Source organism: Ylistrum balloti, unplaced genomic scaffold, assembly GCF_031769215.1.
Source record: "Ylistrum balloti isolate Yb309-2 unplaced genomic scaffold, AGI_CSIRO_Ybal_v1 Utg370292, whole genome shotgun sequence".
NCBI classification, from domain to species: Eukaryota; Metazoa; Mollusca; class Bivalvia; order Pectinida; family Pectinidae; genus Ylistrum; species Ylistrum balloti.
In genome coordinates, this window is record NW_026782221.1 from 1,517,166 (window position 1) to 1,543,469 (window position 26,304).

At 34.2% G+C, this 26,304-nt stretch overlaps 1 protein-coding gene across 1 annotated transcript in view; it reads right to left on the reverse strand.

The window, feature by feature from the left end:
- Positions 1–26,058, reverse strand: part of LOC132553019 (uncharacterized) — a 30,593-nt gene extending 4,535 nt beyond the window's left edge. The window contains exons 1-15 of the mRNA XM_060217222.1: positions 26,005–26,058; positions 24,402–25,064; positions 24,030–24,245; positions 23,296–23,424; positions 22,628–22,851; positions 22,242–22,384; positions 21,623–21,829; positions 19,411–19,479; positions 18,678–18,886; positions 17,423–17,475; positions 16,876–16,958; positions 16,257–16,561; positions 13,518–13,544; positions 10,782–10,944; positions 9,587–9,598 (exon numbers count right to left, since the gene is read on the reverse strand). Of these exons, the coding sequence (XP_060073205.1) occupies positions 9,587–9,598; positions 10,782–10,944; positions 13,518–13,544; positions 16,257–16,561; positions 16,876–16,958; positions 17,423–17,475; positions 18,678–18,886; positions 19,411–19,479; positions 21,623–21,829; positions 22,242–22,384; positions 22,628–22,851; positions 23,296–23,424; positions 24,030–24,245; positions 24,402–25,038 (2,477 nt within the window). The 5' untranslated portion in view covers positions 25,039–25,064; positions 26,005–26,058. The remainder of the gene's footprint in view (positions 1–9,586; positions 9,599–10,781; positions 10,945–13,517; positions 13,545–16,256; positions 16,562–16,875; positions 16,959–17,422; positions 17,476–18,677; positions 18,887–19,410; positions 19,480–21,622; positions 21,830–22,241; positions 22,385–22,627; positions 22,852–23,295; positions 23,425–24,029; positions 24,246–24,401; positions 25,065–26,004) is intronic.
- Positions 26,059–26,304: the final 246 nt, after the last annotated feature.

Genomic DNA, 26,304 nt, shown 5'->3' on the forward strand with positions numbered 1-26,304 from the left:
GTGGTTAGATTTAAATTACACTATCCATTGTTTCTTTTTACGTCACACACATTTGACCATTTAAAACATGTACCACTAATACGCTGAGAACAAAGAGCGCGTGCAGCAGTGTTTACCTGACACACTATATATGTTTATCATCTACAACAGAGAGTGCCAATTACTCAGAAATCAATAGCAACTCTGCGTTTCTATGAATGTGTGATCGTCTGTAATGTGAAGGATCCATACAACTGTCCTTTATTCTTACTTCCGCCCTAGAAAAGCCAAATCATTTATACCGGAAATACATACCGGAAGTACATCAATCACCACAAACGAGACTTAGTATCTACTGAAATGTGTAAGAATATGGTGTGAAGTGTGTAACACTCACACAACAAAAGTCATTAGGTGTCGGTATATCATTAATTGTGTCACGATATTTTCACTCAACCATAACCATCCGTTTGGAAAGTAAACATCGTTTCGCACAAATACTGTTTAAGAAACTTTAACCAAGGCAAGCAATTTTGACAATTATAATGACAACTAAACTTCGTTGGTATTTCCCACATGCATGCACGCGCACACGCACACGGATGTTCCGCTCTAAAACTAACGATGTTCCAGTAAAACATATCCGATGCTAGTATCGTACTCAGTATTTCCAGTCCCTAGTACGTCTTAGAAACTCCTACGCCATATCAGAACGTGCTTGTTATTTTGTGGCATACTGTGAGATAAGATTATAAGTTTATATTTATATCTTCATACATTATCATTAACACAATTGTTATACCACTTTTGTATATATATAGATATAGTTTTACGTCCTTTCAATTTTTCGGTAGTGCTAGTGAGTCATGTACGAGATTAATGTATTCTCTATATTATTCACGCTGACATCAACGTATTTCCAAATCTAAAATAAAACCAATTATTATTGTTTTCAGAAAATGTTTGACGTATGAGACAATTAATACAAGCCGAATACGGACACCCCCTTAGCTAAGGAATGTAAACAATAAAAGGAAAAAGAACACATGTTTGAAAAACTTTGAAATCCTTATGATGTTTACAATATAGATACATTTCCATGTTCAGTATCTGATTAAGCTAATATTGTCCTTTAGTAATTTCCCCGTCTGCCGAAAACAAGTATAAAACATAGCGAAAAATATCCTGAGAAGCATCGTAGGACGGAAGACATCACCTTATAAGTGACAAGGAAACTAAGATCGGTGTTCGGAACATATCTACCAACACGGACTTGGTGTTCGGAACATATCTACCAACACGGACTTGGTGTTCGGAACATATCTACACGACACGGGCTCGGTGTTCGGAACATATCTACCGACACGGGCTCGGTGTTCGGAACATATCTACCGACACGGACTCGGTGTTCAGATCATATCTACCGACACGGACTATCAAGCTGATCTGACCGATCATCTTCGATTCCATAGACTTTCCAGTAACTGACACAGAGTAGGAATATATATTTTACAAACAATTGAAGATTGGCTAAACAGGGAATTGAAAAATGGAGTTGGCAAATGTATTGTGTTTATCAAAAGTCCAAAATCAAAGTGTTCGATAAAAGAGGTCGGAATTGAGCGGATAAGAGGAAGAAGTCAACCAAACACGCTGTAGAATATATTTATATTGTTATATGTTGTCAATGAATAGTTATTACTTATTTAACAATGATGGAGTCAAAAGATTGTATATATACACAGACTGATCGCTCAAATTAAAGTCAACAATATAAACCAGTCCAGATAGACTCCACCAGGAAATCTTTACAGGGACAAATTGTTGTGATCAATTTGACCAACATAAGAGAAAGCAACATAAGGATGTGAACGCAGAAAAAGCACAGCATGTAAAACTGTCCAGTGTTCAGATTGAATGTCTGGATGTTACACTGTACCGTGGATATCATGTCGGTATGTTAAGAGAAGTTCATGGACATGAAAACGGAATGGCATGCTGTTACTGTTCTGCCTGTGGAATGAAAACGTGAAGGGCGTGTAGTCGTGATAATTGGATTTCGAGGAAACACTACTTAACAGAAAGTGAATATTTCACTCTGAAATATGTGTTCAAATTTAAGATTTAAGACAAGTAAATGGTTGACAACATCATCGTGGAGATTGGTGGTAAAATCTTCCAAAAGACCATTGACTAACCTATGAGAACTAACTATGCCTCTTTAATGGTCTAGTTGTTATTGTTTTTATACGAGGCTGAAGAGCTTATCATAACAGGTCACAATTATCTTGCAAAGTCCTTCGATTTCACTCTCAGATATATTGATGACGGCTTGGCTTTAAATAACACGACATTTATTGCCCACGTCAGTCTTAAATACCCACAAAATTGGCAATTAAGGGCACGCCAGACTTTTCTACAACAGCCGCGTAGCCTTTATCTTTTCCTATAACAAAACCAACATAGACAGTTTTCCAACATGCTATATGATACGAGTGATGATTTCAATCTTCCTGTTGTGAAATTTCCATTTCTGGATAGCAACATTCATACATCCCAAATATATATGGCGTTTACATGACTAAGTTGGTTCGAAAATCAACGGCCTGTTCCCAAAATCCAATTTTACGCAACACTCGGTTGTAAAAAGATGTAGGTTGATGAACATTATGGGGAAGTTTCACAATCGTCACCGTGATATCATTGTTCCGTTGTTATATTCCTTGTTTTTATTTGAGAACGTGACATTACTTACTTAGATTGACCAAGATTTACATAGCGGATGTCTTCAATGAAGCAGAAGACGTATACTGTTCCGGAACACCTGGTCTAATTCTCCTTGTACTTCTTTCTTCGTGTGAATCCTTATTTCGGTTATACTTTGCTCAGTGTTATTGAATTTGGGTTTGGATTATAATTATGTTCACATGTTGGCATTGTCTTGTAAAATAACTGCATCTTACAGACGCTTTGTCAAAATCACGGGTCAAATGTCGAAACTGATGTCAAACTCATTGGTCAAATGTCCAAACCGATGTCAAAATCACTGACCAAATGTCCAAACTGATGTCAATCTCACTGGTCAAATGTCCAACCTGATGTCAAACTCACTGGTCAAATGTCCAAACTGATGTCAAACTCACTATCCAAATGTCCAAACCGATGTCAAAATCACTGGTCAAATGTCCACACCGATGTCAAACTCACTGGTCAAATGTCCAAACTGATGTCAAAATCACTGGTCAAATGTCAAAACTGACGTCAAAATCACTGGTCAAATGTCCAAACCAATGTCAAAATCACTGGCCAAATGTCCAAACCGATGTCAAACTCACTGGTCAAATGTCCAAACTGATGTCAAACTCATTGGTCAAATGTCCAAACCGATGTCAAAATCACTGACCAAATGTCCAAACTGATGTCAAACTCACTGGTCAAATGTCCAAACTGATGTCAAACTCACTGGTCAAATGTCCAAACTGATGTCAAACTCACTAACCAAATGTCCAAACCGATGTCAAAATCACTGGTCAAATGTCCACACCGATGTCAAACTCACTGGTCAAATGTCCAAACTGATGTCAAAATCACTGGTCAAATGTCCAAACTGACGTCAAAATCACTGGTCAAATGTCCAAACCGATGTCAAAATCACTGGCCAAATGTCCAAACCGATGTCAAACTCACTGGTCAAATGTCCAAACTGATGTCAAACTCATTGGTCAAATGTCCAAACCGATGTCAAAATCACGGGCCAAATGTCCAAACCTATGTCAAACTCACTGGTCAAATGTCGAGAGCGATGTCAAAATCACTGACCAAATGTCCAAACTGATGTCAAAATCACTGACCAAATGTCCAAACCGATGTCAAACTCACTGACCAAATGTCCACACCGATGTCAAAATCACTGGTCAAATGTCAAAACCGATGTCAAAATCACTTGTCAAATGTCCAAACCGATGTCAAAATCACTGGCCAAATGTCCAAACCGATGTCAAACTCACTGGCCAGATGTCCAAACCGATGTCAAAATCACTGGTCAAATGTCCAAACCGATGTCAAACTCACTGGTCAAATGTCGAAACTGTAGTCAAAATCACTGACCAAATGTCAAAACCGATGTCAAAATAACGGGCCAAATGTCTAAACCGATGCCAAACTCACTGGCCAAATGTCGAGAGCGATGTCAAACTCACTTTCCAAATGTCGAGAGCGATGTCAAAATCACTGGTCAAATGTCCAAACCAATGTCAAACTCACTGACCAAATGTCCACACCGATGTCAAACTCACTGGTCAAATGTCCAAACTGATGTCAAACTCATTGGTCAAATGTCCAAACCGATGTCAAAATCACGGGCCAAATGTCCAAACCTATGTCAAACTCACTGGTCAAATGTCGAGAGCGATGTCAAAATCACTGACCAAATGTCCAAACTGATGTCAAAATCACGGGTCAAATGTCCAAACCGATGTCAAAATCACGGGTCAAATGTCCACACTGATGTCAAAATCACTGGTCAAATGTCAAAACCGATGTCAAAATCACTTGTCAAATGTCCAAACCGATGTCAAAATCACTGGCCAAATGTCCAAACCGATGTCAAACTCACTGGCCAGATGTCCAAACCGATGTCAAAATCACTGGTCAAATGTCCAAACCGATGTCAAACTCACTGGTCAAATGTCGAAACTGTAGTCAAAATCACTGACCAAATGTCCAAACCGATGTCAAAATCACGGGCCAAATGTCTAAACCGATGTCAAACTCACTGGCCAAATGTCGAGAACGATGTCAAACTCACTTTCCAAATGTCGAGAGCGATGTCAAAATCACTGGTCAAATGTCCAAACCAATGTCAAACTCACTGACCAAATGTCCACACCGATGTCAAATTCACTGGTCAAATGTCCAAACTGATGTCAAACTCATTGGTCAAATGTCCAAACCGATGTCAAAATCACGGGCCAAATGTCCAAACCTATGTCAAACTCACTGGTCAAATGTCGAGAGCGATGTCAAAATCACTGACCAAATGTCCAAACTGATGTCAAAATCACGGGTCAAATGTCCAAACCGATGTCAAAATCACTGGTCAAATGTCCAAACTGATGTCAAACTCACTGGCCAAATGTCAATACCGATGTCAAGATCACTTGTCAAATGTCCATACCGATGTCAAACTCACTGGCCAAATGTCCACACCAATGTCAAGATCACTGGTCAAATGTCCAAACCGATGTCAAGATCACTGGTCAAATGTCCAAACCAATGTCAAACTCACTGGTCAAATGTCCACACCGATGTCAAAATCACTGGTCAAATGTCAAAGCCGATGTCAAAATCCAGATAGGAAAGTGCCTAGATATTAATGAATTGCATTTCATAATTTTAAATACTGAATAATTTCAAAAGAAAGTCAAGTATATGGTACATGGGTACAGGTATATTATGAACGTTCCACTTCTCAACGAATTAAAACAAAGTATGCAGGTTAGGTTAAACCTCGGGAAGCAACATTCGACGACAGCATCTTCAAGCTTAAGTATTGAAGACTGCACAAAAGACACAAAAGTAATTAGCACCTTTCAATATCAATCTAGAGTCTAATACATCTTAATTAACTTTTGAATTTCAGACAGCGATATCGCAAGGCCTCGTCAGTGATGCCTACGTTATGATTTAAATACAATTATAGAACAAAATACTGTAAGGTGTCAACAAGAAAAAGGATTGTATACACAAATTTATATCTGTTTGCCACAGTTATATATTTAGTCACACTTGATTCCCACACGTACCATCCCATCTTTGACACACTGTTTTATTCATACTATCTCCCACTTGTGTCTAAGTCTGTGACACTACAAACTTACACATATCATATCTCACTCTATCAAAGAGTTATGTAAAGTCAGTGACACTTCAACCTGACGCCTACCATCAAGTGTTGTTTATAGTCAGTGACACTACAATCTTACACATATCATCTCCTACTGTGTCAAAGTGTTGTTTATAGTCAGTGACACTACAACCTTACACATACCATCTCTCACTGTCTAAAAGTGACACAAATGCTTTACATATTTCCCTTTGTACAGAGTTGGTTTTAGCCAGTGACTAGAGCCCTACACATAATTTCTCCCACTTTGTGATTGAATCTTGCTTAATCAATGACACTACGGCCCATAATTATCATCAAATTCTTTGTCATGATTTTGTTTAGTTAGTAACATCAAAAGTGACACTACAGCCCTACATAAAACATCTCTGAATTTGTCCTGTGTAGTTAAGTCAGTGACACTACAGCCCTACACATAACATCTCTGAATTCGTCCTGTGTAGTTAAGTCAGTGACACTACAGCCCTACATAAAACATCTCTGAATTTGTCCAGTGTAGTTAAGTCAGTGACACTACAGCCCTACATAAAACATCTCTGAATTTGTCCTGTGTAGTTAAGTCAGTGACACTACAGCCCTACATAAAACATCTCTGAATTTGTCCACGTGTAGTTAAGTCAGTGACACTACAGCCCTACATAAAACATCTCTGAATTTGTCCACATGTAGTTTAATCAGTGACATTACAGCCCTACACAAAACATCTCTGAATTTGTGCACATGTAGTTTAGTCAGTGACACTACAGCCCTATACAATGTGTTAAGTCAGCGACACTACAGCCCTTCACAATGCGTTTAGTCAGTGACACTACAGCCCTATACAATGTGTTTAGTCAGTGACAGCCCTATACAATGTGTTTAGTCAGTGACAGCCCTACACAATGCATTTAGTCAGTGACACTACAGCCCTATACAATGTGTTTAGTCAGTGACAGCCCTACACAATGTGTTTAGTCAGTGACACTACAGTCCTACACAATGTGTTTAGTCAGAGACAGCCCTACACAATGCATTTAGTCAGAGACAGCCCTATGCAATGTGTTTAGTTAGTGACAGCCCTATACAATGTGTTTAGTCAGTGACAGCCCTACACAATGTGTTTAGTTAGTGACAGCCCTATACAATGTGTTTAGTCAGTGACAGCCCTACACAATGTGTTTAGTCAGTGACAGCCCTACACAATGTGTTTAGTCAGTGACAGCCCTACATATAACAACATTATCCCTACTTGACTACAGTGATATGATAATCCATACAACACTCCATTGCCTACATTACATCACTGGGTATTTCTCCATCATGTAATCATTGTGTGATGGAAACAACAGCTGCAGGTATTGTCTTTTGTACGTCACCATTTTGATGTTAATTCTACAGTTATCTGAGGCTGTATCATATAATCAATAATCTCACTGTTACCAAGTTCTAAACTAAACAGTGGAACCCATGGTATAAGTTAAATAACTCTGCATGTATATTATGTAGCAGTTGTCTCCCCTTCTATTTCAATAAATCTGTTTTGCCCAAGAACGTGAAATATATTCCATGAAATAATCTTTTTAACACAACTATTTTCGTTTGACCTTATATCATATAAACAATGTGCCGAACATTACTCATAATGGAAATTGAACCTTAGCATCCTCATAGCACTTAATGTGTTTAGGTAACGTATCTGTATATGAAATCATTTAAACATAAGGAAACACAAGAACTGGGATGATTCTGTTAAAACACGTTATGTATCTATTTCTGAGATTTAAATGAATATTCGGAGCTAAAGAATCCATACAATGTAGAAACCATTAATCGTGACAATGTATCGGAGAAAGGTGAAGATCAACTATGCTTAAGGACACAGCTTAATGTAAGTTATGTGAGGTGAAAGATGGAAATAAAACCCAAACATCACTTAAAATGGAGAGGTTGTCTACATATTATTCCTGTTGGGCTTTTAAGGGTGTCTTATTGGCTTGTGAACAAAATGCCGTGTTTTTATGACAAATACACGTAGAGCATAAATCTTAAACAGCTTCTTCATTCTAATTGTTACTTTCATATAAATCTATCAAAAGTGACAATCTAACTATTTCTCTTTTAACTGATGCAAGCAAGTTAGTGTTCAGGTTAAACAGATAAATCAGCTACTACTAACAGTCTACTCTAAATAAAATCATTTTTTATAGAAAAGAAAGCCAAAATAGAAAATTCTGAATTCAAATGTCATTTTCTATTTCATTGTTAATTAACTTTTAATAGTGATTAGTTTTGGATGAAGTCCTGAAATATTACTATATATATATATATATATATATATATTTATATATCTTCTAAGCAGTAAGTATGCTTGAAAATATGAAAATGAAATTAACAAATAAAATATGTAGCTATATATGTAAAATTCTGGAGTCTTCAACTAAGTACAATAGTATGGCAACAAATCTTCAATACCAATATAGGTCATATGACCTTTCTTTAATTACATATGACCTTTCTTTAATTACATATGACCTTTCTTTAATTACAGATCAGTTTGAAGTTTTATAACAATTAGACCAACGAGTCACTTACAGTCCAAACAAAATATATTCACATTTATACGAAATTTTACTTTCAGAAACAACATGAAACATGAAGCGATACAAACAAAAGATGTGTCCATCTGCCGGTCAAGACACGACAACAGTGTGTAACAATAGACAATACAGCGTCAGTGTTGGTACAATATCATTATACTCAACCATACTTATGTTATAACACAGTTATAGCCCTTCTAGTATTAATCTATTGCATTTCTAACAAGAAATGTTATGTTACAAACCCGAGGTTTCATTACTAAGAAGTTAATACTCGAATCCATCAATATCTTATAATGATTTGCATTGTTTCCTCGAGAGAAAGTAGTGTGATTCGATATTCAAGGGCCTGTTGCAGTTATCATAACTTTTGTTCAAACAGTCGTCAGCTGACGGACAAACTCGTAACACTAGATTTCAAAAGATGAAAGCTGATGAACATAATAGGGAAGTTTTACGATCGTCATAATGATCTCATTGAGAAATATTCCAATAGTGTGATATGGCACTGGACATGTTTGATGCTTGTAAGTTTGCCTGCTGGTTCCTTGTTGTTTACCTTGTTGTCAATTGACAATGTGACATCACTTACTTGGACTGACCAAGGTTTATTTGGTGGAGCAGGAGATGCTTACTCTTCTGGAACACCTGATCTTATTCTCCTTGTACTTTTTCAAGATTCTCCGTTTACATCTTCCTTTTATTCCTTTCATTAGTATTATAAATTGATTGGATTACGATTATGTTGACATGTGGGTATTTTCTTTTTTTCAGTAAAAAAGACTCACTACCTCCATTGTTAACGTATTTTGATCTCTCACAGTAACTTCCCTTCATTTCACTCTGATTGTTACATGAAAAACTTGACAGTCGATGTGGGCCGGGAATGACGGTTGTAATGTAAGTGATTTTAGTGTACACACATATTTACTTACCATTGATTGTTTGGTGAGAGTTCTTAAGAAATATCATAGAAATCGAAGTGTGTACAACATATCTACAAAAACATCACTCTCAACATCTAGGAAACATGTAACTTGTGTTATAATAATAGTGATGATAAAAAGCACTAATCATTCACATTGACACATAAGCTTCAGATAAGCAGTTACTGGTGTATACATACTGGTCAGCGAGGCTGGAAAGCAAGTAACGAGGTAATAATACATATAGACATAACAACCAAACAATATATACACGGTAATAAACGGCACCTATTGACTATCTCAAATAACTCCTACAACAGAGGACCTCTCAATATCACCTACAACAGAGGACCTCTCAATATCACCTACAACAGAGCTGTTTGATAAATCATATCGACATTAGGGTATATATAAGTGACTGCTATATTTACAGATAAACCTAGTACATTCAGAGTAACACTGATATTAAAGTATTAGTGGATATGTTCTGGTATAATGGTTCAACATGGTATTTATTGGTATATCATTAATTACTGAATAAAAATGTTTCATTGTTATTGTGTGAATAAATATCTAAGGACGTTGGTATTCATTATAAATAAACATTAACAGTAAGTAATGGTTAATTTTCATTCTAAGTGGCAGTTTGGTGAATCATAATATATCTAAGGTGAAGATGTGACTTCACATCTAACTGATGAAAAAAACATTGTATCTAACGAAACATTTACATATTGACATTAATGCATGCTTTTAGTTAAAAAAAACGAATGCCATTGATAACATTGTAACTTTTGTTTCAAGCTCAACCTAGTACAGGCCATTTCAAATAGAATTTAGAAAATCTACATGAACGACTACTATACTGAAGTATTTTATGTTATCGTTTATAAATATGAATGATTGAATTAATGTAGTATATACAAAAGTCCAAAAGTATATACAATTGCACAGGTGCAGATATATCATCGTTATACAAAGACATAAGGAAAAAAGACAACAGCATGCTGTTAATCTGCTAAATCCAATCTATTTCTGTGTTATTTACCATGCATTATAAGAACAGAAGAAATTTTATGGAGATTCGTGTCTACTGAGGGCATCAACAGCAGAGAAATATGCAATTAAATATATATTACAGGGAAAAACATACATGTTAATGTTATACATGTGATAACTGAAGCTGTGAGTAACAGAGTGTTAGTATTTATATAAGACTATCTATAATGAATTATTATCTTTTCTACAACATTAACATTTATTTGTTAAATGGTTTACAATGGCGAAGAAATGTAATCTACTGGGAAGAGTAAAACATTGTCACAGAGATGGATAATGCTGACACATCGAAAAAAGCATCTACATTTGGAAACTAAAATATATTGGGTTATTTACCTTTCTCCTCTTGGTAGGTCTGACACATGTTTGTGGTCCTCATTATCTCCTAGTGGAGTGTTAGCAAACCCTCCTTGCTGTGTGCGGAAGTCGATGCTCTGATAGGTGGGGTCGTCCTCGCGGTGGTCCTCCCAATTACCAGAAGCACGTGCTGCTGCAGCAGCTAAAGATCAAAGGTAATGTCTTGTTCATTTACTTTATAAAATTAAAAAAGATAGGAAGATACCAAAGTTTGCTGATATATTACTCTTACAGTTTTTTCTCGGTGTTAAAGTATACAATCATTTCATAAGCTTGATCAATTTACACCAAAACCAATTTTACAAAATATATATGTCAACATATCAAATTTTTTCTCTCATTTAGATTTGCTGATTTCAGGTTTGTAAAGGTTTAAATAATTTTTTTAAGTTTCCAATAAACAGATTTTAAGTACTGAATGCGTGAATTGTAATGATATTTACAAACAGTTAATGAAGAACATTCATGTACCGTCTCTTAAATTTATAATAAACTGGCTAAAATCTATAAATCTACATTTTACACATAAGAAATGAGAATGAAAATGCCATGCTCTTTTATAAAACAAGCAACATAAACTTTCAAGAATACTCCTGTATCTAAGATGACAGAAAACTACTTTATATAGACATTGAAAGTAACATCCCCGTATCAACATGATATCAATATTGTTTCTCAATTTTTTTAGTTCAGAAAGTGAATGATAACATTTAACCTTAATTGATATAAATTGATACCATATAATTGATAATAAAAACAAAAATATTTAGAATTTTTTCTTTGCATAGTGAAAGCAAAATACAAAGCTAACAAGACTTTTATCACATGTTCTTTAGAAATATCACAAAAACTGGTAAACGATAGTCCCGATCAGTAACCTCCAAAATAGAATAACCTATTGTAAAGATATAACTCCGTGTCGTCACTCCTTCAGCAGTGACAAACAATGAAGATTATTCACTCCAATGTCTAAATGTCATTCTTAAATAAAGACACTATTTTTATAATATTTTCAAATCAAAACACTACCAGAAAACAATATTCTCAAATCATGATGCTCACAGAAAACACTTTTCAAATCAAAACACTACCAGAAAACAATATTCTCAAATCATGATGCTCACAGAAAACACTTTTCAAATCAAAACACTACCAGAAAACAATATTCTCAAATCATGATGCTCACAGAAAACACTTTTCAAATCAAAACACTACCAGAAAACAATATTCTCAAATCATGATGCTCACAGAAAACACTTTTCAAATCAAAACACTACCAGAAAACAATATTCTCAAATCATGATGCTCACAGAAAACACTTTTCAAATCAAAACACTACCAGAAAACAATATTCTCAAATCATGATGCTCACAGAAAACACTTTTCAAATCAAAACACTACCAGAAAACAATATTCTCAAATCATGATGCTCACAGAAAACACTTTTCAAATCAAAACACTACCAGAAAACAATATTCTCAAATCATGATGCTCACAGAAAACACTTTTCAAATCAAAACACTACCAGAAAACAATATTCTCAAATCATGATGCTCACAGAAAACACTTTTCAAATCAAAACACTACCAGAAAACAATATTCTCAAATCATGATGCTCACAGAAAACACTTTTCAAATCAAAACACTACCAGAAAACAATATTTTCACATCAAACATGCTAACAGAATGTCTCCAACACAAAGTATTATTTACAGTCTAATCGTATCAAATAGACAAGAGAATCGGTAGAACTGATGGATACTTCCCGAATAAACGCTAGAAGTTTCATGTTGATATCTCCTATAGATTTTGTGTTTAAGAATGAAAAATAACAAAGGGCGATAACTCCTAAATTTTGAAAAAGAGAGGTAAGATTCTTGTACACTGCACTTCTTCTTATCAAGATCTATGTGTCCAGTTCCATGTTGATTACTCTTTTAGTTTTTGTTATATACTTCAGACAATCTGTTGATGGATGGATGAACAAACGGACAATGCAGGAAGTATATGCTCTCCCTTCAGGAAGAATAGAAATACAGAGGCCTTGTGAAACAATAAAATCCTAAGAATCACAATGACACGTCATTCAAAAACATCAATATATTAACAAAACCTTAATTCAAACACAAATTATTTTTAGAATGAAAACTTCTCACGAAACATTTTTAAAGATTAAATTTTGTCTCAACAATATTCTGGCTATGATTTGTTTTACCTGTATTCAGTTTTAGGGTATTATTGAATCTGTAGCTAATTACTTAAGAGGACAATTAAACTACAATGTAATATCTCTATTGACATGTGAAGGGGTTCTATTGATGTGTTCATTAAGATCTAGTAAAAAATATTTTAAAATAAAAAAAACAAATATTAGTGTTAGTTTAAAAGTTTAAACTTTAAAAGTTAATGTTGTCTGCCATCAAAGTGGCCAAGGCAATGAAGTATCTTATTCTAAATTTAGTCACAGTGTAGTTTACAGTGGTTCAAGTATAATTATCGATTTCAATCCCAGATTTTCACGAAAGCCAAAAATAATGCATCATTCTATAACACACAAAAATACTAAAGTATCATAGCAACGTTTCTCATGTATTCTATACACAGCAGAATTTAAATAAAGAGGACAAACTGAATAATTTCCTGGCTATTCTAAGATGTTAATGAAAGCAATACACAGCTTGATGGTCAAACCAAATCATAACACAAGTATCATACCTCTTTCCTCATCCTTAGGAACAGTATCTGTTTATCAAACAACGCTTGATTAGCACTTTCAGCAATATTGTTCAACTTATAACATTTTACATTCTTCATTTACCGGTTTCTGTACAGTCGATAATGTTTATCTTCTAAAAGTATACTACAGTTATCTGTGTTATTGGTATTCCATTTTGTAACTTACAATTATTATAAATATATTTATCCAACATAGATTTATCACATAACCATATTGCATATTTTGAAACTTTCTGATCAAACTGATCACAAAACAATCTTATTACTTCACGTTTAACGCAAATTGTGAATCGAATAATTCTTATTGAACTTATTTATAATTTCCAGTCAATTACTGGCTAATGACAACATTTTTTGCTTTCTTTCTTACATAAATTGTTTTTGATCAAATTGGTTCAATATTTTTCATCATAACTGATTTAATATCAAACCACACTTGTAGGCATAAATCAAGCTAATATTTCATAAATTAACAGCTCAAACAAATACAAAAATCATTTTTAAAAAAAAATTTAAGGATTTTTTTGAGATTTAAATCTTAAGGTTTAATCAATGATCAAACTGTTAGTGAGTAACAGAAAAATATACATAATTTTAATACTTCATGAACATACATCTTTTAAGAGATTTTTGTTTTCTAATTTCATTTCCATTTAGTATAGAGGAAAGTTAACACATTTAAAGCCATGATCATAGTTCATGCATTTTCAATATAGCACAACCATTATCAAAACTGTCAGTAAGGATAACATTTAAACATCAAAGTTACTGAAAAATCTGATATTTTTGTGGAGTTCAATTTTTGTAGTTTTTCAAAAATATGATATTTCTTGAACACTTGAGTTTGTTGATATAAAAAGACTCAATGAATGTACTTGTAATAACTTTTCTACTAGTTTGTGGACATTATAAATTGGTGGATTATGAGTATCTACGAGCAGCAGCAGAAATGAATACTCCACGAAAATGAATGCTTTTACAGTATGACACAATAAATGAAAATGACCTCACATACATAACTACAGAGTGTACAAGTCCATGCAGTTGAACCTGTCATAGCCATAGATACTTCCTGAAACCTGTATATATATATATAGATATATACATAACCTCGTTGTATACAGATCTCTTTATTTTCTGATATCAAATCAGTATACCAACGGATAGGACCCAATTAGGGCCATTTTTCTACGACACAGCTGTAAGTCTATTTTTGCAGACAGAGACATTTAGATTGGCTATCCATAGTATTCTATCCATAACATTAGATTTTGTGTGGGATTAAACAAAATCTTTAAGTCTAAGTAGAGAATATCAAATGATATCTTTATTGCTTATTTCTTATCAAATTAAAATGGAGGAAACATTATGTTTTTTCTATTTCTGCTGTAAATTTATCAGGTTTAAAAATAATGTCATACAGCCAACTGGTTTTCCTAATTTTCAGTGCCCAATGACATTAGAGCCCTAGAAACTTAAAACTACCACATTCATGTCTGTTTTAGTACTGTTACATTTGTTTTGAAAGGTATGTCTCAAGTTTGCATTTTTGTACATTCCTTATAAACAGAACCTGTGGTAAACTGGTAACTTTTATGCTGTTGGTTGACATTAGATGTCAAAAGCTTTGACTGTGACAGGTTTCTGTGTTTATGATATATGACAGGACTATTTACGGTGTTAGTCTTAATAGATCGAATAATGAAGAAAAAAAAAGGTAAATCATTTCACCAGCAGCTGTAAGTATTAAGCAGATTAATGACACTTTTGAGTTAATAATTTAATCTGTGCAAGTTTCTAATGCCTAGCAACAGACCTTAGGAGAGTAAATATGATGATGTATACATACTGATAGAAAGAGGTTCTATACAGAGCAACAATACAATGGGTATTGTAAGGATATAGGAATAAAGTAGAATTTGTTGTGAATATTTAATTGAAAGAGGAATTACACTAGAACCCACTAAACAATAACATTACTGATATCTCATACCTTTTTAATTCATAAACATCTTGAAAAACTTACCATATTATACTTTTGTCAAAGGAAATATCCCTTACAGCACCATATATCTACTTTGTACTTAATTCATTCTTCTAAAGGAGATTTACTTGCACTAACATATATCTATCTTTTACTTAATTCATCATTCTCATACAGATTTTACATGAAGTAACAAATATCTACCTTATAATCAGTTCACATTTTGATGAGATTTTACCAGAAGTAACTTTCAACTAAAAGCTATGATTGTTTGTTTACAGATGTCCGGGTAGTATATATGTTTCCCTCCTGAGGTCTATCAGACATACCAACAAAAATCTATGTTTGTTTACAGATGTCTGGGTAGTATATATATATCCCTCCTGAGGTCTATTAGACATACCAACAAAAAGCCATGATTGTTTGTTTACAGATGTCCTAGTTATATATAAATATATTTCCCTCCTGAGGTCTATCATACATACCAACTTAAAGCTATGATTGTTTGTTTACAGATGTCGTGGTTATATATATATTTCAACAAAAAGCTATAATTGTTTGTTTACAGATGTCGTGGTTATATATATATTTCAACAAAAAGCTATGATGGTTTGTTTACAGATGTCTGGGTAGTATATATATTTCCCTCCTGAGGTCTGGTTATATTAGCTAAAAGCTATTCCTACAGACATTTGAAGTAAAGAAACCAAATTAAAGTGTTGACATCTGTATACCTGTCTGGCTAGACGATGGGGCAGTAACAGAGCTGTCATGCGTCCTTAATTTCTCAATATTTTCATATTTTCCCGAAATCTCAAAATCAAATTCATCGTCACTTTCATCGTCATCATCTTCTTTTGAGAGGTCAGACTGCCCACTTAAATAGTTGGGATGGTCTTGTGTGCTTGAAGTTGTAGATGGTACCTCACCTTTTTGCTTGTTTACAAAGTCGATCTGTTTGTAGTTAACGCTTGGGTCTTCGTATGTGTTCATTTTCCCTGACAGTAAAGGAGGGGAGGTGGGCAGTTGGGGTGCAGACCTACAAATTCAAGGTTTTAAATTCAGTCTTTTGTTCATTAGTTATTTTCCTTACTTAAGATTTTCTGTGACAAAGTCACTCAGTTGTAAATCCAATATTTTCGCAGATATACTATTACAAACCAAGTATTAAGTGTCCTCATTTTCTCAAGCATATGTCTTTGTTTTGTTTCCACAGATTTACTAGGTACAAAAAATGTGGAAATTGTTTTATAGTCTTTATATTACTGCTTGACTAAAATCTAAATTGAATAGAGAAATAATTCAATGTTTTTATCATTACTGTTAGGTAATCTCTTCAAATGTAAGACTTACTCATCTTCATCAGAACTAGAGGAAGAGGATGAAGATGTTGATTCATTGCTCTTCTCATCTACTGTCCCCAAGGCATGTGTACCCTGCATAAAAAATTAGAACAAGTTCTTGTATAAATATAGACAACAGACATTATAAGACAGTGATAGCAACATTATCACCTCTGTGTTACAAATAACTGATTGTTAAACAATTATTGTTTAATCCCATCGTAACAAAAATGACTAAATCCGATGTTTGTATTGCCATACTACAGAAGTAACACACTACCTTTGATTCAGGAGGTTGGCTTATTTCAGGATAAAATATCATTTTATTGATGATTCTTCAGAACAGCATGAGATATGGACCAATTAAACAAATTCCGGTATAACTTTGGTATTCGACATACATTAAACATATTATAAATTGATCAAGTATAGTTATCTGCAAAAACAAATATGTTACCACAAATATTTAGTAAATATTTAATCTAATACTGTTTGAAATTGACATATAATTGTATCCATTTGATAGATTAACCATTAAATAAATAAAAAAAACTCACTTTCTTTTTCTCCGCTTGGTTTTCCTCCTCTTCTTCAGAACTTGAGCTAGAGCCTGCAATTAACATCATAACATTGAAAATTAAGTGTCAGCCTTTTATTTCTAATACAAGTACACTGGTTTTACAGAATTAGTTACATTGATTTTGGCATGTCATTTAATTTGATCATGGAGTGTGAACATTTCTGTCTCTGCTGTGCACTTTGTTTTTGTTAACTGTGAACATTTCTGTCTCTGCTGTGTACTTTGTTTTTTTTAACTGTGAACATTTCTGTCTCTGCTGTGCACTTTGTTTTTGTTAACTGTGAACATTTCTGTCTCTGCTGTGCACTTTGTTTTTGTTAACTGTGAACATTTCTGTCTCTGCTTGCACTTTGTTTTTGTTAACTGTGAACATTTCTGTCTCTGCTTGCACTTTGTTTTTGTTAACTGTGAACATTTCTGTCTCTGTTAACTGTGAACATTTCTGTCTCTGCTGTGCACTTTGTTTTTGTTAACTGTGAACATTTCTGTCTCTGCTGTGTACTTTGTTTTTGTTAACTGTGAACATTTCTGTCTCTGCTGTGTTCTTTGTTTTATTTAACTGTGAACATTTTTCTCTGACGTGCGTTATGTGGCTCAGGTATGGGTTTCCTGTCTCTGATTTGTACCAATAATAATCTCTATAGTTCATGTAGGTCAGCCTTCCTTACTTTCTCTGATTTGTACCAATAATTGTTTGTATCTCTATAGTCCATGTAGGTCAGCCTTCCTTACTTTCTCTGATTTGTACCAATAATTGTTTGTATCTCTATAGTCCATGTAGGTCAGCCTTCCTTACTTTCTCTGATTTGTACCAATAATAATCTCTATAGTCCATGTAGGTCAGCCTTCCTTACTTTCTCTGATTTGTACCAATAATTGTTTGTATCTCTATAGTCCATGTAGGTCAGCCTTCCTTACTTTCTCTGATTTGTACCAATAATTGTTTGTATCTCTATAGTCCATGTAGGTCAGCCTTCCTTACTTTCTCTGATTTGTACCAATAATTGTTTGTATCTCTATAGTCCATGTAGGTCAGCCTTCCTTACTTTCTCTGATTTGTACCAATAATAATCTCTATAGTCCATGTAGGTCAGCCTTCCTTACTTTCTCTGATTTGTACCAATAATTGTTTGTATCTCTATAGTCCATGTAGGTCAGCCTTCCTTACTTTCTCTGATTTGTACCAATAATTGTTTGTATCTCTATAGTCCATGTAGGTCAAACTTCCTTACTTTCTCTGATTTGAGCCAGTTGTTTTTTCATCTCTGCCTTGACAGCCTGTGTATCAATGTGTTCTTCATCATCCTCTTTCCCTCCTTCCTCCTCTGATGACGAGGAGTCAGATGACGATGATGATGATGTTTTCTCTGATGCTGTTGACAATAAAGGCTTCCTTTGAATGGTGGAAGCCTTTGTGTCAATTCGTTTGGAAGATGTCAAGCTAAAATGGCAGGATAATTGAAACAGTCAAAATGAAGCATAAATTAGTCATATTACAAATAGTTTCAATAGGTGGTGTGCTCAAACGAGAAAACAAAACTGAATTTGTGAGTTTTGGTATGTTATTTCATATTAAGTCTGTCTGCACTAAATAAGGTGTTGATTAATAAATGAAGCTGTTGTGTTATTGTGCAACAATTATACAAATAACTACTCTAAGTACACATGATAAAATATTATTTTGAATGGATTGTAAGATTAGATAAGAGAAGAAAATGTGATTATTAGACGGAGATTAATTTTGTGCACTTTATTTAAATTCGTGATACACAGTCCATGTGTGTGTATCACACAACAGTATAAACATGTAAAAGTTTCACCTCAATCATTGAAATAAATACATTGATTTTATCTTCTACTGACTTAATATCATTTAGATCACTACAATATTGTAGCATCAAAGTCTATGAAATTTAGATATTCAATGATATATCCTGCTGATGTGATGATACTATTATGTAGTACCTTCCATATTTAGAGGTAGGATGGAGACTTCCCCCCGGTTTTACTTCTACATGTACTTTTGACTTCCTTCTACAACAAAAAACCAGTAATCCTCACATCTGTAATTTCCGAAGTGGGCAGCACCTGTATCTATAGTATCATATAAGTACACTCAACATACCCTGCCGCTACAACTTAGTCTGTTTTGTCTTTCCACTTTGACAAACATGTACAAATCAACACAAAACATAAATGACTTGTTAATGACACCAGACATGATGGTATTGAAAACATAAGCTTAAGAAACAGGACAATAAAGAAGGCATTTTCATCTTTTCATACAGAAACAATGAAAAGTATTAAATGTTAAAAAGGAAATAAAAAAAAGGAAATTAGAAGATAATAACACTGTTGTGGAATTACTGATAATAAATATCATAGTTGTGTTACCTAAAATTTCTAAATCTTTGATAATTGAAACAATTTATTAATAACAATTTTAATCATATCAATTTGGACTTAGATGTTGAATTCCTGTTCTTAAAACATTTCAATTCAATTTCTACAATGCTTTTGATAAACCATGTTTTAGTAGATTTCCACAACAGGGAAATTAGTGTTAAATTGTATAGACCACCACCATCAGCACTAAAACACTGACAAGCTTGTAATCAGTTAAACACATTATAAACGTGTCTCGTCTGTGTAATCAGTTAAACACTTTATAAACGTGTCTCGTCTGTGTAATCAGTTAAACACATGATAAACGTGTCTCGTCTGTGTAATCAGTTAAACACTTGATAAACGTGTCTCGTCTGTGTAATCAGTTAAACACTTGATAAACGTGTCTCGTCTGTGTAATCAGTTAAACACTTGATAAACGTGTCTCGTCTGTGTAATCAGTTAAACACTTGATAAACGTGTAATCAGTTAAACACTTGATAAACGTGTCTCGTCTGTGTAATCAGTTAAACACTTGATAAACGTGTCTCGTCTGTGTAATCAGTTAAACACTTGATAAACGTGTCTCGTCTGTGTAATCAGTTAAACACTTGATAAACGTGTCTCGTCTGTGTAATCAGTTAAACACTTTATAAACGTGTCTCGTCTGTGTAATCAGTTAAACACTTTATAAATGTGTCTCGTCTGTGTAATCAGTTTAACACTTTATAAACGTGTCTCGTCTGTGTAATCAGTTTAACACTTTATAAATGTGTCTCGTCTGTGTAATCAGTTTAACACTTTATAAACGTGTTTCGTCTGTGTAATCAGTTTAACACTTTATAAACGTGTCTCGTCTGTGTAATCAGTTAAACACTTGATAAATGTGTCTCGTCTGTGTAATCAGTTAAACACTTGATAAACGTGTCTCGTCTGTGTAATCAGTTAAAAACTTTATAAGCATGTCTCGTCTGTGATTTAGATAACACTCATTACAAACATGCTATATTTATTATACTTAAACATGGCTTTTTGAGGTTATCATACTTTTCAATAGTTTATGTGCCCATTTTAAATAACAAAATTATAAGCAATATTTACTTCAATGCAAATCACTGAATTCTAAGTTACACTGTGTAATGGTACTTCACAGCAACAAAAACCACTTAAATATTCTCTTTGATATACAAAACTATGTGTTAACATGTGCAGAAATATATGGTTACAGTATATCAGAAGCAAGATATAGTTTGTTAAATATTTTGGACTTCAATAAATAAGATGGTTAAATATACCAACTAGATTATAAGATCTCAAAGATAACAAATATTGTTATAAAATACTGCTGAGAAGTAATGAACCCACAACAAATTGTATAAGTTAAAATGTCTTGAGAGATTAAACTATGCATGCAAGAAAGCAATTAATAACTTAATAAATATGCAAAGCTTTGTTCAATTTCATCCACAAATAAAATAATATTGGATGTGGATGAACAATATTTTCATCATGGATGACTGACAACAATTAATACAAGTATCATGTGCATTGATGGTCAGTAAATTATACCAACAGTGTCACAAAGAATAGACCCAAAGTCCTGTATCAGTATCACTCAACAGTCTGAATATTTACACATTTATCAATAAATAAAACCATGACTGAAACTACAACAGATTTTAAAACATAAAAGATAAAATACATACCATGTATTTTTTCTACAATAGCTGTTATATTATCTATATATATCTAAAGAGACTTTCAAGTCACAAGACAACCAAACCAAACTTACTTTTCATCCTGGCTATCCTCCTCAGATGAGGATGATGAAGACGAAGAGGAGGAGGAAGATGCTGAAGAAGACGAGTTGACTATCAGAGTGCCAGGTCTCAGTGTCTCACTACCATCCATGCTCAATGAGCCTGATCCCAGCGAACTCAGGCCCCGAGCCACTTTCTGGAATTCTCTGCGGGACCCAGGTCTGTTCACTGGGACAAACCTGTAAAGGGATCAGCTGTTTATCAAGAGAGCCCAGAGATTTAAATTAATTCTTAGTTGGATGCGCTCCGTGATATAAACATACATATGTATTTTCACTATATTAATATTGTAATAAAAAGTTGATATTCTCTACATCTAAATTTTATAGCCAAAGTCTCTCTTTCTATTTTTTTCTTCTTGTCTTTTGAGAATATAAAGTTACAAAATGTTGTACATTATGAAAACCAGACAATTACTTTTTGAAAGCAATAATAGTCATTTTATTATTCACTTATGTAATTTTTCTAAAAGAAACAAATGTAGTTTTTCTGTGCCTTTTCAAAAATCTCCATGAAGGATTCTACATTTGTATTCTGAAACTAATATATTCACTACAGAAGGAACATTTTAGGCAATAATACAGTGTTTACCTCGGATTGTCTGGTTTACTTGAGGACTGTACTGGATCAGCAGTTTCCATTTTGATGGGTTGTTCAGACACTGGATTAGCAGCCTGGACAGACCGACCAGAGAGAATATTGGCCATTGTCAGATGTCGCTGTTCAGTCTTTACCTGAAACATCATATTCAAAATATAACAATTTTTTCTAGTGTCCACAGTGACACTTTCATTATGAACTTTGATTGAAAGGAGTTCCTAAATTCTATCATCATTGTGTTAAACTGAAATTAATGAAGTGTTATTGCAAATAATTCCAGAAAACCTGCTGACTAAATAGATTAAGTTCAGATGCTTCAAGATGTACAACAATATATATGAATTAGTCAAATGTCAGCTAAAGTTGATAAATCGTACAGGAGCATCATGCTTGCTGGTGCCTACAGATTTCCTTATAATCTGTTCTTGGAGGGCGTTGGTTAGTTTCCCTACAATCCTGTCTTGTACTGTTGTGTTAGATTCGGAGGCTGCTATGACAGCTAGGGCTCGTTTAAAACAGTCAATGGCCCGGGGGATGTTACCGTTGTTAAACGCAACTGCTCCGAGGCCCTCCAACACCTGCCACTGTGTGCGGGTGTCCCCTGCCAAATGATACATTGACAGCTGAATGAGTTAACTGGTTTCTTTTATTCATGAACATGCAGGAAAATGAAACAAAAAAGTCTATATACTCTGTAGTAAATTCAATGGAACTTTCAACTCAAAGAGAAATGCAAAAAGAATGTCAACCCCAATCTAAAATGTTGAAAAAAATTACCTATGATCTTGAAAATAACAGATAATTTTAGGTTTTGATAAATTGAACAAAAGTCTGTTATTACTCCAGAAGAAATTATTTCTATGTCTTTGACTTTCTGAACCCAATGCAGGCACGTGTTAGTGGCAATTATCTGTACTCACATCTGATAGACAAGCTGTGCCGAGGCAGAGATGGCAGTTGTAACTTATATCAGATGTACTTATAAGTCGATAGGCTTTAGTGGGAAATCGGGGATGACTGACTTATATAGTACATTTGTACTCACCGGTGTCTTTGGCAGCTTGATGAGCATGTAGAAAAGCTTCTCCGGCTCCCTCTTTGTCTCCCAACTGACTCAGTGCAAAGGCCAGATTAGCAAAACATTGTCCCTGACTGTTCCGATTTTTCAGCTCAGCTGTCAATAAAAGTTGTCAGCTTGTATTGTCATATCAACAATATTTCACAATGACCTCTCTTTGAAATAACTTTAGATTTAAACATGCTCTAGCAAATTACATATCTATGATCATTCAGTTAATCTAATCTGCATACACACAACAAATTCCTGTATTGACTATAATATTTCAGTCTCTAAAACATAACTTTTTGTTGTCTAATGTTCATAATCTCTGATGCTGATTTTTTGAATATTTTTTTTTATTATGCCATTTTAAAATAGCGCAAACAAAAAGTATAACAGTAAGGATATGTACCATTTTTAGCAGGGTGTAGTGCATTAATTAGTTCTGTGTATTTTCCCTCAAATAAACCCCGACTCCTGGTGTAAAAATTAAGTATTAAAGTTTAGGGAGGGTTTAGTTTTTAACCACTTTTAGCTTATTATCTTAAAATAGATGATTCTCCAAAAAGAAAGAAAGACATGGGAATGGAGGGGGGTGGCTATTTGTGCACAGGTGTTTATCTGGGGATATAGCTGGTACATATTAAAGACACATTATTTTGGTAAGCAATTTTCAAAAGGTTGTTTTAACACAAATATAAGATACTCTAAAACCTTACCATATAAATTTGAAGCAGATTCATGAAAACCAACAGCTCTCTGGTAGTCACCAACAAAGTTGTAGGTTGCACCAAGGTTTTGAAGGATAACCGCTTCTTGCTTCTTGTCACCTGACCTACCACGGACCAATGGCAATGCTTGCTCGAAACAGGAAATAGCTCGATCATACTTCTGCATTTGGGTGTAGATCAATCCAAGGTCATTTAGAACATTTCCTAAAAAAAGGGATGAAAAAAATCCTCAGAAAATCAGAAGAACGTTAAAACCATAAAAACAAAGTATGTTAATATTTCACTTGATTTTCATACCTGTCTTTAAAGTATCATTAACTCTAAATACAGGTAATCTGATGATGTGATACAATGACTTACCGACTTGGGTTATACTGCCGCATTGCTCTGTAAGCTTGAGACATTCATCAGCAGTAACCTCACATTCAGCAGATTTATTGTGTTTATGTTGTTGGTTGGCTTTAAGGTTCAAGGCTTCTAACTGTTTAACAGGTTGATTCATGAGAGCATAAACTTCCGCCAATTTTCCGTATGAATCTTCTGCAAAAATGTTGTCAGTTTTCACCTGTAAATTTCCAAGTTTTTCCAACGATTCTGCTTCCATCTGGAGGTTATCTCTCTCTGACTTATACTCTTCGTATGACTTTGTGTAGTATCTTATGGCCTCCTCTAAATTTCCAAGGCTTTCAAATCCTAAACCAAAATTGAAATAGAGGTCACCATTGGATCGCCCCTCCTTTTTGTTGTCGGGAGGAATTGCTTGCTGAAGAACATCCAACCCTTTTCTGGCTTGATTTGCAGCGACATATGCAGCACCAAGATTGAAAGCACAAGCTCTTTCAGTATAGCCATCATCCACATCGCGAGAGCGTTTGTAGGCATACTTAAATGCATCAAGGGCTTTATCTATATGTCCAACTTGTAGATCAGCTGTTCCTTGTTTGGAATACCGTTCCACATCTAATGCTGCTAAGCCTATCCTTCTCTCCATCCTCATGTCATGTAATCTAGATAAATCAAATTCTGGAAAAATAAATAGATATTTTTAATTGTTGTAATATGTCAGATATACAAAATCAATATTGATAAAAAACACCTTTATGTGATGTAATGCATATGCTCAGTTGGGCTTAAACACTTGAGTGTGTGATGTACCATGTCAACTACATAAAAAAGGTAATATGGATCGAACTGATGCATGATGCTTATTGAGTGATTTGATTTAAATGAATCACGAAATATTACAAAGCAAAACAGCATGCAGTAATTTCAACCAATTGGGTAATTCCATTTGATGTTTGACTAATTGAAAATAAATCTGTGACTAATTGAAATCTAAACTATGTCAAATCTATATCTGGTTACGTAAACAGTACACAGAACAAATGGTTTATCATCAAGAATTTGATTCATTGTTATGGGTGTTAACAGACTGGCACCTGTACGTACAGATGTTATAGGGAATACATTGCAAACAGTACCAGTGGATTAGGTGACAACAGATAATAATTCGAAAATCCAGTTTCTGCAGAACGGATTCCACTGTAGTTGTTACCTTTTCTAGTTGGATACTTTATTGAAAAAAATATTTATAGGACTATGAGTAATGTTGGGGGTTTGGGTTTAACATTATTATATTGTATGCCATATCATTATCATATTATTCTTAATAATAACCAAGAAGACGTTTGTTCGTCAAAGATAGATTATGAAATGCAATATATATACATGACACATTCGGTTTTTCACTGACAGCCGTGATAATCAGCCATGGTCATACAATGTAGTATTACGAACTACATGTATATTCTGTTCACATGTACAGTATTACCTACTTCTAATGTGATTAACATCTGCTAATACAAAATTTTGTTCTTTCGATTGACAAATCACGTACACTAGTTGTACCTTGTTAGATATCATCATTTAACAAATGAACGGCATCTATAGCCGAATTACTTACATAAACAGGCACTTGTCGGCTTAGTTTTCCGCCATTGCTGTTTACGAACTGTTTCATGGCAACTCGACGCATTGAAGAGTTCCGATTTTAATCGATTCAACTTAAGAAGAATGGAGGCCTGCATTTTACACAGACCAAATATGTTTCCCGAATTCCATCAGTATTAATCTACATTAGATATACGAAAATATACCAAAGATATAGAATAAAGGAGCTAAAAATAAATCATTGCCAATTTTAATTTTGTCCGTATCAAGGGAGCTAACTCTTACGAGAAATACGACAAGTTTTGTTGAACAG